At 46.6% G+C, this 16,523-nt stretch overlaps 1 protein-coding gene across 1 annotated transcript in view; it reads left to right on the top strand.

Moving 5' to 3' along the window:
* duox (dual oxidase) overlaps positions 1 to 16,523 on the top strand; it is a gene marked incomplete at its 3' end in the record, with an annotated part of 45,645 nt that overhangs the window by 21,144 nt on the left and 7,978 nt on the right. Inside the window, exons 17-21 of the mRNA XM_080760865.1 lie at positions 950 to 1,132; positions 3,657 to 3,882; positions 5,000 to 5,093; positions 15,705 to 15,886; positions 16,203 to 16,272. Coding sequence (XP_080616991.1) covers positions 950 to 1,132; positions 3,657 to 3,882; positions 5,000 to 5,093; positions 15,705 to 15,886; positions 16,203 to 16,272 — 755 coding nt within the window. The remainder of the gene's footprint in view (positions 1 to 949; positions 1,133 to 3,656; positions 3,883 to 4,999; positions 5,094 to 15,704; positions 15,887 to 16,202; positions 16,273 to 16,523) is intronic.

Genomic DNA, 16,523 nt, shown 5'->3' with positions numbered 1-16,523 from the left:
AATGATTCCCGAGCGCGGCACGGCTGCGGCTCACCGCTCCTTGGCTGCGGCTCACCGCTCCTTGGCTGCAGCTCACCGCTCCTTGGCTGCGGCTCACCGCTCCTTGGCTGCAGCTCACCGCTCCTTGGCTGCAGCTCAGCGCTCCTTGGCTGCAGCTCACCGCTCCTTGGCTGCAGCTCACCGCTCCTTGGCTGCAGCTCACCGCTCCTTGGCTGCAGCTCACCGCTCCTTGGCTGCAGCTCAGCGCTCCTTGGCTGCGGCTCACCGCTCCTTGGCTGCGGCTCACCGCTCCTTGGCTGCGGCTCACCGCTCCTTGGCTGCAGCTCACCGCTCCTTGGCTGCAGCTCACCGCTCCTTGGCTGCAGCTCAGCGCTCCTTGGCTGCGGCTCACCGCTCCTTGGCTGCAGCTCACTGCTCCTTGGCTGCGGCTCACCGCTCCTTGGCTGCAGCTCAGCGCTCCTTGGCTGCAGCTCAGCGCTCCTTGGCTGCGGCTCAGCGCTCCTTGGCTGCGGCTCAGCGCTCCTTGGCTGCAGCTCACCGCTCCTTGGCTGCAGCTCACCGCTCCTTGGCTGCAGCTCACGGCTCCTTGGCTGCAGCTCAGCGCTCCTTGGCTGCAGCTCAGCGCTCCAAGAGATGGGTCAAATGCGGAGAACACATTTCACTTCGGTAACGTGTGTGACAAATCGTATGACTTTGACTTTTTACTGTTTAAGACCTCGCCGTAGATCGCTAGCATTGGCGCTTATGCTTTAGCATCCAGGATGACGTCCAAAACCGTCCGCACGTCTTAGTGGAATAGTTTCTCGTTAAGTGACACCCAAGCGCCACCACTTTTGTCCACTAGGCGGTGGACAAAAGTTGCGTTTAATATACAATAGGATGTATTTATATTGATGCTTTTTAAGTTGGACCTTTGTTGTCGTCATCGTCCGTCCCCCCCCTCCCCAAGGTGTTGTTCTTCGAGGACGAGGACAAGAGGGCGGAGCTTGTCCAGCGCTTGTGTCCAGAGGACGACCCGGTTCAGGACGTCCGGGTTCGAGAGATGAGAGAGAGAGAGCTGCTGAAGGAAGCTCTGAGCCGCGATCAGAGAGAACATATAGTGGAGACCTTCATACGACACGCATTCTCTAAGGTTTATATACTATTCTATACTATTGATACCGCTACTACTACTACTGTAGTGATTCATCTCTAGGTGCAGTGATTCATCTCTAGGTGCAGTGATTCATCTCTAGGTGCAGTGATTAATCTCTAGGTGCAGTGATTAATCTCTAGGTGGTGCAGTGATTAATCTCTAGATCCAGTGATTAATCTCTAGGTGCAGTGATTCATCTCTAGGTGCAGTGATTAATCTCTAGGTGCAGTGATTAATCTCTAGATGCAGTGATTCATCTCTAGATGCAGTGATTCATCTCTAGGTGCAGTGATTAATCTCTAGATGCAGTGATTCATCTCTAGGTGCAGTGATTAATCTCTAGATGCAGTGATTCATCTCTAGGTGTAGTGATTCATCTCTAGGTGCAGTGATTCATCTCTAGGTGCAGTGATTCATCTCTAGGTGCAGTGATTAATCTCTAGGTGCAGTGATTAATCTCTAGATGCAGTGATTAATCTCTAGATGCAGTGATTAATCTCTAGATGCAGTGATTAATCTCTAGGTGCAGTGATTAATCTCTAGGTGCAGTGATTCATCTCTAGATGCAGTGATTAATCTCTAGGTGCAGTGATTAATCTCTAGGTGCAGTGATTAATCTCTAGATGCAGTGATTCATCTCTAGGTGCAGTGATTAATCTCTAGATGCAGTGATTAATCTCTAGGTGGTGCAGTGATTAATCTCTAGGTGCAGTGATTAATCTCTAGGTGCAGTGATTAATCTCTAGATGCAGTGATTCATCTCTAGGTGCAGTGATTAATCTCTAGATGCAGTGATTAATCTCTAGATGCAGTGATTCATCTCTAGGTGCAGTGATTAATCTCTAGATGCAGTGATTAATCTCTAGATGCAGTGATTAATCTCTAGGTGCAGTGATTAATCTCTAGATGCAGTGATTCATCTCTAGGTGCAGTGATTAATCTCTAGGTGCAGTGATTAATCTCTAACAGGTGCTGATCCATAAAGGACAGAACTAACAGGTTCTGATCCATAAAGGACAGAACTAACAGGTGCTGCTTCCTAACATTTTAGTCTAGTTTTTATTTGTTGACCAAATTGTCAGTATTTTTAGTCTTAGTTTTAGTCGTCATAGCTTAGTTTTCATTTAGTTTCCATTTAGTTTTCGTCAGTGGAAAAAGGTAGTCGACGAACATTTTAGTTTTAGTCGAGGAAAACAACACTGCATGTGAAAGGACACGACTAACAGGTGACTAAAGGTCGACCAGCTGGACACCACTGGGCTGACCTCATCTTGACCTCAGGTGACGGCCGCTTGTTCTGAGGTCAAATTAAGGTCGACCTCAAAGCCCCAGAAGGTGACCTCGGTGACCTCATCTCGCCCGTGCGACGGTGACCTCTGACCTCTGACGACCTCGTGACGTTGTGGCGGTCGTGTTAACAGCACTGTGGTCACATGACCTAATCGTTGTGGTGTAAATATACAAATACAGCTTTACTATACTTTACTTTACAGTTGTCTTCTGAGTGGAATACTGTTCAGTTATTACGTATAGTTACAGCTTCCCTATGTCTTCTGAGTAGAAGTACTCTGCTACATAGAAGTACTCTGCTACAAGTAAAAGTCTGGAATTCAACCTTTACTTGAGTAAAAGTACAAAAGTATTGCCATCAAAATGTACTTAAAGTACCAAAAGTAGTAAATACTCATTATGCTAAAGTCCCATCTCACACGTTTTCAAATTTATAAAATGTATAAAACAATAATTTGAAAATAGCAGTTCTACTGGATCTCTTCTCCACTAGTCCCTCCCTAACATTTAGTTCTACTGGATCTCTTCTCCACTAGTCCCTCCCTGACATTTAGTTCTACTGGATCTCTTCTCCACTAGTCCCTCCCTGACATTTAGTTCTACTGGATCTCTTATCCACTAGTCCCTCCCTGACATTTAGTTCTACTGGATCTCTTCTCCACTAGTCCCTCCCTGACATTTAGTTCTACTGGATCTCTTCTCCAGTAGTCCCTCCCTGACATTTAGTTCTACTGGATCTCTTCTCCACTAGTCCCTCCCTGACATTTAGTTCTACTGGATCTCTTCTCCACTAGTCCCTCCCTAACATTTAGTTCTACTGGATCTCTTCTCCACTAGTCCCTCCCTAACATTTAGTTCTACTGGATCTCTTCTCCACTAGTCCCTCCCTGACATTTAGTTCTACTGGATCTCTTCTCCACTAGTCCCTCCCTGACATTTTAGTTTGTTTTTATCTGTTGACAACATTTTTTCATTTAGTTTATTTTCTGTTTTCTGTCAGTGAAAAAAAGGTAGTTTTAGTCGACGACATCACCACTACTCTCTGGTCCAATCAGGTGCTAGAGTTTGAGGGCCATGGCTTAATGTGTCCCTCTCATCCTATCAGGTGCTCCCTCTCATCCAATCAGGTCCTGGAGATCGAGGGGGCGTGTCTTTATGTGTCCTCCTCTGGTCCAATCAGGTGCTAGAGATAGAGGGGGTGTGTCTCAATGTGTCCCTCTCCTCCAATCAGGTGTTGGAGATCGAGAAGCGTGACGCGGGCGACCTGAGGGGCGTGTCCAGCCACCAGACACAGGAAGTGCTGCAGTGCGAGCTGACGGCCGCGGAGTTCGCCAACGCTCTGGGACTGAAAGCTGATTCGCTGTTCGTTGATTCCATGTTTACGCTGAGCGACAAGGACGGCAACGGATACCTGTCCTTCCAGGAGTTCCTGGATGTCATGGTGATCTTCATGAAGGGTAAGGATGACCAAATATGGTCATCTGTATGAAGGGTAAGGATGACCAAATATGGTCATCTGTATGAAGGGTAAGGATGACCAAATATGGTCATCTGTATGAAGAGTAAGAATGACCAAATATGGTCATCTGTATGAAGGGTAAGAATGACCAAATATGTTTTACAGAAGTCCATAGAGCACCGAAGTCTGACGTCACTTTCAGTAGAGGGCGTCAGTCCCCAGGTTCATGTATTTCTTTAGTTGCATTGAAATCCCCATAGGGGTATTTTAGATCGCTTCATAAGAACTGTGTTTGAAAAATAAACCGATCATCTCGGCCTTTCTGTCAGGGGGGTGGCTGTGTGTCGTTAATGATGTTCATTAATATTTGATACAGCCAGTTTCTGGAGAAAATTGAATTAATGTGGCCGCAAAAGCCTTGAAACTACATATGAAGGCAATGTCGCTGCTAATATACGTCACGCCCAGCTGTCAACACATTGCGTTCCTGAGATTCCTCGCTGACGTAAGCTCAGCTGGTGGTGACTCGACTCGTACTAACCACGAAATATTAAATATCAATGAAATAAAAATACAAATAAACGTAATTAACATTCAGTTTATGTTGTGCTATGTTGGGTTATTTGACTCGTTTCTAACGTTTACTGTGTTTGTACATTTCCACCTTCAGTCGATGCTTCATATCCATATGAGTGAAAAGGCCGGGGTGATCGGTTTATTTTTCAAACGCAGTTCTTATATGAAGAGATCTAAAATCCCCACTATGGGGATTATAATGCAAATAAAACATACATGAACCTGGGGACTGACGCCCTCTACTGACAGTGATGTCAGGACTTCGGTGCTCTATTCCAGTGTGATGTTCTCTCCACGTTTTGCAGAAGTCCATTCCAGTGTGACGTTCTCTCCACGTTTTGCAGAAGTCCATTCCAGTGTGACGTTCTCTCCACGTTTTGCAGAAGTCCATTCCAGTGTGATGTCGTCTTCACGTTTTGCAGAAGTCCATTCCAGTGTGACGTTCTCTCCACGTTTTGCAGAAGTCTATTCCAGTGTGGCGTTCTCTCCACGTTTAGCAGAAGTCCATTCCAGTGTGACGTTCTCTCCATGTTTTGCAGGTTCCCCAGAAGACAAGTCCAGACTGCTGTTCTCGATGCATGACGTCGGAGGGCGAGGTTTCCTCACTAAAGAGGAGTTCTGTAGAATGCTCAGGTTAGTATAAAATAACACTCATTATTATAATGGTTCATATAAAGGTTTGTTAACTAAAGAGGAGTTCTGTAGAATGCTCAGGTTAGTATAAAATAACACTCATTATTATAATGGTTCATATAAAGGTTTGTTAACTAAAGAGGAGTTCTGTAGAATGCTCAGGTTAGTATAAAATAACACTCATTATTATAATGGTTCATATAAAGGTTTCCTCACTAAAGAGGAGTTCTGTAGAATGCTCAGGTTAGTATAAAATAACACTCATTATTATAATGGTTTATATAAAGGTGTGTTAACTAAAGAGGAGTTCTGTAGAATGCTCAGGTTAGTATAAAATAACACTCATTATTATAATGGTTTATATAAAGGTGTGTTAACTAAAGAGGAGTTCTGTAGAATGCTCAGGTTAGTATAAAATAACACTCATTATTATAATGGTTTATATAAAGGTGTGTTAACTAAAGAGGAGTTCTGTAGAATGCTCAGGTTAGTATAAAATAACACTCATTATTATAATGGTTTATATAAAGGTTTCCTCACTAAAGAGGAGTTCTGTAGAATGCTCAGGTTAGTATAAAATAACACTCATTATTATAATGGTTCATATAAAGGTTTGTTAACTAAAGAGGAGTTCTGTAGAATGCTCAGGTTAGTATAAAATAACACTCATTATTATAATGGTTCATATAAAGGTTTGTTAACTAAAGAGGAGTTCTGTAGAATGCTCAGGTTAGTATAAAATAACACTCATTATTATAATGGTTCATATAAAGGTTTCCTCACTAAAGAGGAGTTCTGTAGAATGCTCAGGTTAGTATAAAATAACACTCATTATTATAATGGTTCATATAAAGGTTTGTTAACTAAAGAGGAGTTCTGTAGAATGCTCAGGTTAGTATAAAATAACACTCATTATTATAATGGTTCATATAAAGGTTTGTTATGTGGCGACTGGTACACACACCCAGGAGACAGAAAGACGTTTGCCTATTCCAAGGCGTTTAATCCCAAAGACAGTTTAACAAACAGTGGCTTTAAATCATCACTTGCACGTATACTGGCAACACAAGCAGGTAAGATAGACAGTTATGTTCAGTTCCTCTTTCTTGCCGGACGATGGTGCTCTAGAGTCGTTGTCGCTGGACCAAGTCTCTGGACTTCAACGGGCGTCTGAGAGCGTGATTAAACACAGTCGGTCTGCTGCCCGGTGGCAATCAAATAAACATGGGAAGTACGTTCCTACTCAGCTTGCGGACGAGCGCTCTCGCTCCGATTCCTCCACCGTGTACTCGGGTCGTTGTCGCTATTGCTCCGTCCTTTTCCATCCCATGTATGTATTAGTATATGGATCCGATCCTCCTCTTCACCAGTCTGTCATAGTACAGTCTGTCATAGACGTGCTTAGCGCGTCTGTCATACAAGCCTGGTAGGAGAGAGGACAAGAGGTAATCAATATTATGCTGTTCACTGTTCATGTTAGTCACATAGAATGTGCTCGTGAACGTGGTGCTCGACTCACCGCCCAACTCGCCCGATAGCGTGTTGCTTCACCCCTGGAGCCTTCATCTGAAGTGAGGCAGAGAGATCTGTCTTTTGAACTGTGGCGCTCCTTTGACTGAAGGCAGGTGACGCGCATTCCAGCTGATCAAGGAGGTGACGCGGTACATACCTTCCCTCTAGTACCCGCCCTAGAGGTTGGTGCGTTCCTCTTCTCTCTCTCTGCCTCTGCTGGCCTCCAGGGGTGTGCCTACCTGTTGGGCGGCGTTCTGCCATCGAGACACCACATACCCCCCCCCTTAAGCTTCTGCCTGGTGGGGGTTCCCCTCCCCCGTCCTCGTCATACCGTCTAGACAGGGCGTCGGCGTGGGGGATGCTCCGCCCCGGCTTGTGTTCCACCTTGAACTTGTAATCTTGTAGTTCGAGGAACCAACGCGTCACGCGAGCGTTAGTGTCTTTGTTGGTAGACATCCATCTGAGGGGGGCGTGGTCGGTGTAGAGTGTGAAAACTCGTCCCCAAAGATAATATTTTAAATGATGTACTGCCCACTTTACAGCTAGGCACTCTTTCTCTACGGTTGCGTAATTTTTCTCATGGGTTAGGAGCTTGCGGCTGATGAATGTAATCGGGTGCTCCTCCCCGTTAAAGTCTTGTGAGAGGACGGCCCCGAGCCCTGTCCCCGAGGCATCCGTGTGCAGGAGGAAGGGTTTTGTGAAGTCTGGCGCCTTCAAGACAGGCTCCGCACACAGGGCGGCTTTGAGCCGTTGAAATGCCTCCTCTGCCTCGGGCGTCCATTTCACATTGTGAGGGAGGCTTTTTCGTGTCAGCTCGTGGAGTGGCCCTGCAATAGTGGCAAAGTTATCAATAAATTTCTGATAATATGACATCAAACCAAGAAACGACTTCACCTGTTTCTTGTTGGTGGGCCGGGGCCAGTCACGTATCCTCTCCACTTTCTTGTGCTGTGGCCTAATATAGCCGCGGCCGATTGTGTGGCCGAGATAGTCAGTCTCGGTCAGTCCGATCTGGCACTTTTTCGCATTTGCGGTGAGCGCCGCTTTACGCAGGGCCGCCAGGACCGCCTCCAGATGTTCGAGGTGTTGGCACCAGGTCTCGCTGTGGATTATAATGTCGTCTAAGTAGGCGGCGCTATACTCCCGGTGGGGTCTCAGTACCCTGTCCATGAGTCGCTGGAAGGTGGCGGGGGCTCCATGGACACCAAAGGGGAGCACGGTGTATTGGAACAGCCCGTCTGGCGTGGAGAAGGCGGTCTTCGCTTTGGCGCGGTCGGTGAGGCTCACTTGCCAGTATCCTTTGGTCAGATCTAGCGTTGAGACGAACCGGGCCGGGCCTAGCCGTTCCACCAACTCGTCGGCCCGCGGCATGGGATATGTGTCGAACAGGGAGACGTCATTTAGCTTCCTAAAGTCATTGCAGAACCGGAGCGACCCATCCGGTTTGGGCACTATGACGATAGGGCTAGACCACGGGCTATGGGACTCTTCGATCACTCCGAGCGTCAACATCTTCTTCACCTCGTCCCTAATCGCCAGCCGGCGGGCCTCTGGTATGCGATACGGTCGCTGTCGGATCACTTTCCCCGGCTCGGTGATGATGTCATGTCGAATCACATTCGTGCGGCCGGGGATCTCCGAGAACCGGTCTCGATAGCGAGCCAGGAGCTCCTTCACATCCTGGATCTGGTTGGGGGACAACTCCGTCCCGATCGGTACCTCCGCAACACTCTGAGGGGAGACAGTTGTTAGTAGGGCAGAGAGAGGCTCGGCTTCGGGCTGGTGCCACCGTTTTAGCAGGTTCACATGATAAATAACCTCGCCCTTGCGGCGTCCAGGTCGCCGCACCTTGTAGTTGACCGGGCCAGCCTTTTCTACAATTTCATATGGCCCCTGCCATTTGGCTAGAAATTTGCATTCCACGGTGGGGATCAGAACCAGTACTTTGTCACCCACCTGGAATTCTCTTGGCGTGGCTCGTCGATTATATACTCTGCTCTGCTCCTGTTGTGCTTTTTCCATATGCGCTCGGACGAGAGGCCATATCCTCCTGGCGCGCGCTTGCATCTGGTCCACATGATCTATCACGCTCCGGTGTGGCGAAGGCTGGCTCTCCCAGGCCTCCCGGGCCAGGTCCAACAGGCCGCGCGGCTGCCTCCCATATAGCAGCTCAAAGGGGGAGAAACCTGTAGAGGCCTGGGGGACTTCGCGGATAGCAAACATCACATATGGAATTAAACGGTCCCAATCCTTGCCGTCAACATCCGGCAGCTTTTTCAACATTTTTTTTAGTGTCTGGTTGAACCGCTCAACGAGCCCATCCGTTTCAGGATGATATACGGAGGTTTTAATTCTTTTTATATTTAGCCACTTGTATAGGAGCGTTATCACTTGGGCCATGAAGCAAGTGCCCTGGTCAGAAATCGCCGCATCTGGTATCCCCACCCGGCTAACCAGCATGAGGAGTTCGTGAGCTACTGCTTTAGCTGTTGCAGCGCGCAGTGGTATCGCCTCTGGGTACCGGGTGGCATAATCTACAATTACGAGAATATATCTGTGTCCTCGATTAGTTTTGGGTAACGGCCCCACCACATCCATGGCGATGCGTGAGAAGGGCACATCAATGATCGGGAGCGGGATGAGTGGGTTGCGTTGGAACGGGCGGGGCGCAGCTAGCTGGCACTCCGGGCAGCTTCTACAGAAATCTTCTATCGCCTTCTTCGCCCCCGGCCAATAGAACCGTGCAATCACTCGCTCGTATGTTTTCTGTACCCCTAAGTGTGCTCCCAACTGGTGTGTGTGTGCCAGGAATAGGACGCGGCTCACATACTGCTTAGGCACCAGCAGCTGCTCTACAATCTCCCCACCACGGCTTTTGTTTCCCCGATACAACAGCCCTCGTTTTACACAAAAGTAAGGAGAGCTTAGCTCACTCACCCCCTCCTCGAGCCGACCATCGATGGCTGTCACTTGTCCCCGGGCGCCGCGCAGATTGGGATCCTCCCACTGGAGGGTGGCAAACTCGCCACGGGTCGCCGCCTCTCGGGGCTCGGCGTCCGGGAACTCAGCGAAGGGGTCCGGGCTCTCCGAGGCGGGGGGTCCGCGCAGTGCTTCTGGCTCCTCTGCGAGGCTGTCAGGCTGGCTTGCGCCAGAGGAGTGGCGAGGCGCTCGATCGCTATCTCGGGCCGAGCCACTGCTGGGGTTTCTCTCTCTCTCTCTCTCTCTGCCACGAAACGCCGGGTAGGCTGGCCGTGCCGCGGTGGTTGGGCGGCGGCGGCGGCGGCGGCTTCGAGGCTGACGGCGGGGCCGCGCTGCTTGCTGGCCGGGCTTCCAGTAGCGCTCGAAGAGAGCGCAGTCATAGCCGAGCAGGAGCGGTACCGGTAGGTCGGGGACAACGCCGGCGGCCACCACTGTGTCCCCGCGGGGCGTCTGGACTCGCACTGTGGCCGTAGGGTAGTGGCGGACGTCCCCATGGACACAGGTGACCGGGACGGTGCCAGATGAGAGGGGTCCTGCCAGGTCGGCGCGCACGAGCGTGACCGCGCTGCCCGAGTCCAATAAGGCCTGGGCATCTGTGCCGTCGATCTTCACTGGTATGGAGAACTGTTGGCCCGGTTCGCTCTGCGTGTGCAGAGCGGTACGGGGGGCCTCTGACGTCACGCTGGCCATGGACACGTCCCGGTCCCTCTCTGGACAGGCCCAAGCGATATGGTCTAGTTTTCCGCACACGTAACACTTGCGGGGTTTCTCTCCGCCCCGGGAGGACCGCTCAGAGCCTCCGTCTCGGCGCTCGTTCTGCGGTGGCGGCTGGCCTCGGTTCGAGCGTCGGTCCCGGCCCGAGCGGTTGGAACGCTCTTCAGTGGGCCGTTCTTCAGCGGCTGGTTTGCTGGGGGTCTCACCGCGGGTTGTCTTCATCAGGTCGCAGGTGACCTGCCAGTTGTCAATCAAATCGATCAGTCGCTCCACAGAGCGGGGGCTTACTTGGGAGGCGTACCTTCGGGCTTCGGGTGGCAGCGCACGGACGCACTTGTCCATGACCACCCTCTCCACGGGGGGTACGTCCCCGTCGCCGTGGAGCCAGCTGGTCGTGAGGCGCATCAGGGCCGTGACCTGGGCACGGGCGGGCTGGCTGGCGACGAAGGTCCAATTGTGAAATTTTTGGGCACGCGCCGGCAGGCTGTTCCCCTGGCTGGCGAGTATGGCGGCTTTTAGTCTCTGGTAGTCACGGGATTCGGCGATGGTGAGGTCGCTGCACACCTGTTGGGGTTCACCGGTCAGGTACCCGGACAGTATGGTACCCCAGTCCTGGACGGGCCATCTCTCTCGGGCGGCGATCCGCTCGAATAGCTCGAGATATGCCACGATGTTGTCGTGGGGTGTCAGCTTAGTGAGGACATCGCCTGGGGGTCGAGAGGCTAGAGGGTCCCGTCGGAGGCTCCGTGCCATCTCCTGGACTGCCAACTGTAGCTCGGCCTGATTTTGGATCAGCGCGGCGATGGCGTTATTCTGCTCCATAATGCGTGGGTTTTATTCAGCGTGGACCAGTCTATGCCCGCATTCTCCACCAAATGTGGCGACTGGTACACACACCCAGGAGACAGAAAGACGTTTGCCTATTCCAAGGCGTTTAATCCCAAAGACAGTTTAACAAACAGTGGCTTTAAATCATCACTTGCACGTATACTGGCAACACAAGCAGGTAAGATAGACAGTTATGTTCAGTTCCTCTTTCTTGCCGGACGATGGTGCTCTAGAGTCGTTGTCGCTGGACCAAGTCTCTGGACTTCAACGGGCGTCTGAGAGCGTGATTAAACACAGTCGGTCTGCTGCCCGGTGGCAATCAAATAAACATGGGAAGTACGTTCCTACTCAGCTTGCGGACGAGCGCTCTCGCTCCGATTCCTCCACCGTGTACTCGGGTCGTTGTCGCTATTGCTCCGTCCTTTTCCATCCCATGTATGTATTAGTATATGGATCCGATCCTCCTCTTCACCAGTCTGTCATAGTACAGTCTGTCATAGACGTGCTTAGCGCGTCTGTCATACAAGCCTGGTAGGAGAGAGGACAAGAGGTAATCAATATTATGCTGTTCACTGTTCATGTTAGTCACATAGAATGTGCTCGTGAACGTGGTGCTCGACTCACCGCCCAACTCGCCCGATAGCGTGTTGCTTCACCCCTGGAGCCTTCATCTGAAGTGAGGCAGAGAGATCTGTCTTTTGAACTGTGGCGCTCCTTTGACTGAAGGCAGGTGACGCGCATTCCAGCTGATCAAGGAGGTGACGCGGTACATACCTTCCCTCTAGTACCCGCCCTAGAGGTTGGTGCGTTCCTCTTCTCTCTCTCTGCCTCTGCTGGCCTCCAGGGGTGTGCCTACCTGTTGGGCGGCGTTCTGCCATCGAGACACCACAGTTAACTAAAGAGGAGTTCTGTAGAATGCTCAGGTTAGTATAAAATAACACTCATTATTATAATGGTTCATATAAAGGTTTGTTAACTAAAGAGGAGTTCTGTAGAATGCTCAGGTTAGTATAAAATAACACTCATTATTATAATGGTTCATATAAAGGTTTGTTAACTAAAGAGGAGTTCTGTAGAATGCTCAGGTTAGTATAAAATAACACTCATTATTATAATGGTTTATATAAAGGTTTCCTCACTAAAGAGGAGTTCTGTAGAATGCTCAGGTTAGTATAAAATAACACTCATTATTATAATGGTTCATATAAAGGTTTCCTCACTAAAGAGGAGTTCTGTAGAATGCTCAGGTTAGTATAAAATAACACTCATTATTATAATGGTTCATATAAAGGTTTGTTAACTAAAGAGGAGTTCTGTAGAATGCTCAGGTTAGTATAAAATAACACTCATTATTATAATGGTTCATATAAAGGTTTGTTAACTAAAGAGGAGTTCTGTAGAATGCTCAGGTTAGTATAAAATAACACTCATTATTATAATGGTTCATATAAAGGTTTGTTAACTAAAGAGGAGTTCTGTAGAATGCTCAGGTTAGTATAAAATAACACTCATTATTATAATGGTTCATATAAAGGTTTGTTAACTAAAGAGGAGTTCTGTAGAATGCTCAGGTTAGTATAAAATAACACTCATTATTATAATGGTTCATATAAAGGTTTGTTAACTAAAGAGGAGTTCTGTAGAATGCTCAGGTTAGTATAAAATAACACTCATTATTATAATGGTTTATATAAAGGTTTCCTCACTAAAGAGGAGTTCTGTAGAATGCTCAGGTTAGTATAAAATAACACTCATTATTATAATGGTTCATATAAAGGTTTGTTAACTAAAGAGGAGTTCTGTAGAATGCTCAGGTTAGTATAAAATAACACTCATTATTATAATGGTTCATATAAAGGTTTGTTAACTAAAGAGGAGTTCTGTAGAATGCTCAGGTTAGTATAAAATAACACTCATTATTATAATGGTTCATATAAAGGTTTGTTAACTAAAGAGGAGTTCTGTAGAATGCTCAGGTTAGTATAAAATAACACTCATTATTATAATGGTTTATATAAAGGTTTGTTAACTAAAGAGGAGTTCTGTAGAATGCTCAGGTTAGTATAAAATAACACTCATTATTATAATGGTTCATATAAAGGTTTGTTAACTAAAGAGGAGTTCTGTAGAATGCTCAGGTTAGTATAAAATAACACTCATTATTATAATGGTTCATATAAAGGTTTGTTAACTAAAGAGGAGTTCTGTAGAATGCTCAGGTTAGTATAAAATAACACTCATTATTATAATGGTTCATATAAAGGTTTCCTCACTAAAGAGGAGTTCTGTAGAATGCTCAGGTTAGTATAAAATAACACTCATTATTATAATGGTTCATATAAAGGTTTGTTAACTAAAGAGGAGTTCTGTAGAATGCTCAGGTTAGTATAAAATAACACTCATTATTATAATGGTTTATATAAAGGTTTCCTCACTAAAGAGGAGTTCTGTAGAATGCTCAGGTTAGTATAAAATAACACTAATTATTATAATGGTTCATATAAAGGTTTCCTCACTAAAGAGGAGTTCTGTAGAATGCTCAGGTTAGTATAAAATAACACTCATTATTATAATGGTTCATATAAAGGTTTCCTCACTAAAGAGGAGTTCTGTAGAATGCTCAGGTTAGTATAAAATAACACTCATTATTATAATGGTTTATATAAAGGTTTCCTCACTAAAGAGGAGTTCTGTAGAATGCTCAGGTTAGTATAAAATAACACTCATTATTATAATGGTTCATATAAAGGTTTGTTAACTAAAGAGGAGTTCTGTAGAATGCTCAGGTTAGTATAAAATAACACTCATTATTATAATGGTTCATATAAAGGTTTGTTAACTAAAGAGGAGTTCTGTAGAATGCTCAGGTTAGTATAAAATAACACTCATTATTATAATGGTTCATATAAAGGTTTGTTAACTAAAGAGGAGTTCTGTAGAATGCTCAGGTTAGTATAAAATAACACTCATTATTATAATGGTTTATATAAAGGTTTCCTCACTAAAGAGGAGTTCTGTAGAATGCTCAGGTTAGTATAAAATAACACTCATTATTATAATGGTTCATATAAAGGTTTGTTAACTAAAGAGGAGTTCTGTAGAATGCTCAGGTTAGTATAAAATAACACTCATTATTATAATGGTTCATATAAAGGTTTGTTAACTAAAGAGGAGTTCTGTAGAATGCTCAGGTTAGTATAAAATAACACTCATTATTATAATGGTTCATATAAAGGTTTCCTCACTAAAGAGGAGTTCTGTAGAATGCTCAGGTTAGTATAAAATAACACTCATTATTATAATGGTTTATATAAAGGTTTGTTAACTAAAGAGGAGTTCTGTAGAATGCTCAGGTTAGTATAAAATAACACTCATTATTATAATGGTTCATATAAAGGTTTCCTCACTAAAGAGGAGTTCTGTAGAATGCTCAGGTTAGTATAAAATAACACTCATTATTATAATGGTTCATATAAAGGTTTCCTCACTAAAGAGGAGTTCTGTAGAATGCTCAGGTTAGTATAAAATAACACTCATTATTATAATGGTTTATATAAAGGTTTCCTCACTAAAGAGGAGTTCTGTAGAATGCTCAGGTTAGTATAAAATAACACTCATTATTATAATGGTTCATATAAAGGTTTGTTAACTAAAGAGGAGTTCTGTAGAATGCTCAGGTTAGTATAAAATAACACTCATTATTATAATGGTTTGTTAACTAAAGAGGAGTTCTGTAGAATGCTCAGGTTAGTATAATATAACACTAATTACCAGTAAGACGCGCAAACTCGGGAAGCGAACGCAGCTGAGACCCTGCAGATCATGTCTGTCTGTCTGTCTGTGTGTCTGTCCCGCTGTTACTGTATATGTGGACCTGGCCCTTTTTTGCCCATATATGGAGCTGAGTGATTTGTTTGTGATTGATGCAACACACTCCATATTTGGATGTATTGATGCAACACACTCCATATTTGGACGTATAGCGGGACAGACAGACACACACACACAGACAGACATGATCTGCTAGGTCTCATAGTAAGTGCTCACTGCGTTCGCAATAATAACTAGCCCTTTATAACCGGCTGGGTTCACATGGGCTGGCAAGTAGCCATATACTAATTTACAATTTATAATGTAGTCATTTATCAGTCGCTCTGAATCCAGAGTGATTTACAGTAAGCAAGAACAACACATGGTGATACATCACATAGCACCCCCCTCACCCCTCACCCCACCCCCCTCACCCCTCACCCCCACCCCCCTCACCCCTCACCCCCACCCCCCTCCCTCTATCCACCGACCCTGAGCTAAATTTATCATAACCATGCCTGTGTGTGTGCGTGTGCGTGTGCGTGTGTGCTTGTGTGTGCGTGTGCGTGCGTGCGTGCGTGCGTGCGTGCGTGCGTGCGTGCGTGCGTGTGTGTGTGTGTGTGTGTGTGTGTGTGCGTGTGTGTGTGTGTGTGTGCGTGTGTGTGTGTGTGTGTGTGTGTGTGTGTGTGTGTGTGTGTGTGCGTGTGTGCATGTGTGCGTGTGCGTGTGTGTGCGTGTGCGTGTGTGTGCGTGCGTGTGCGTGTGTAGGTCGTTCATTGACATCAGCGGGTCTCTATCTAAGAGCCAGACGGAGGATGGGATCCAGGCCATGATGCAGGCTGCAGGCTTCAGCCACAAGGACCCTAATGATCCCATCACCTGGGAGGACTTCCACTCCCTGCTCTGTCACCATGACAACCAGCTGCACTTTGCACAGCTCAATGTCAAAGGTCAGTCAGTGCACCGGCTCAATGTCAAAGGTCACCGGGTCAATGTCAAAGGTCACCGGCTCAAGATCAAAGGTCAGACCCTACCCCACCAATAATGTATGTACACGTTTTTGAGGGGCTCTAGCCCCTCCCTCATGGTGACCCTGTCTTGACCATATAAGGACTTCCTGTTAACCCTGTGTTGACCATATAAGGACTTCCTGTTAACCCTGTGTTGACCATATAAGGACTTCCTGTTAACCCTGTGTTGACCATATAAGGACTTCCTGTTAACCCTGTGTTGACCATATAAGGACTTCCTGTCCATGTTTTGCAGGAATGGAGAAACACGATAAGAAACGCTTCAGCCGCGAGCAGAGAGTGTCCTTCATCTGTCAATCAAAGAGGTGAGGGGTTTTAATAGGCTACTTCATCTGTCAATCAAAGAGGTGAGGGTTTTAATAGGCTACTTCATCTGTCAATCAAAGATGTGAGGGTTTTTAATAGGCTACTTCACCTGTCAATCAAAGAGGTGCGGGTTTTAATAGGCTACTTCACCTGTCAATCAAAGAGGTGAGGGTTTTAATAGGCTACTTCATCTGTCAATCAAAGAGGTGAGGGTTTTTAATAGGCTACTTCATCTGTCAATCAAAGAGGT

The sequence above is a fragment of the Protomyctophum bolini genome, assembly GCF_963924005.1.
Source record: "Protomyctophum bolini genome assembly, chromosome: 4".
Classification (NCBI taxonomy): domain Eukaryota; kingdom Metazoa; phylum Chordata; class Actinopteri; order Myctophiformes; family Myctophidae; genus Protomyctophum; species Protomyctophum bolini.
Note: the sequence above shows the minus strand (reverse complement) of the source record. Positions and strands in the feature narration are given on the sequence as shown.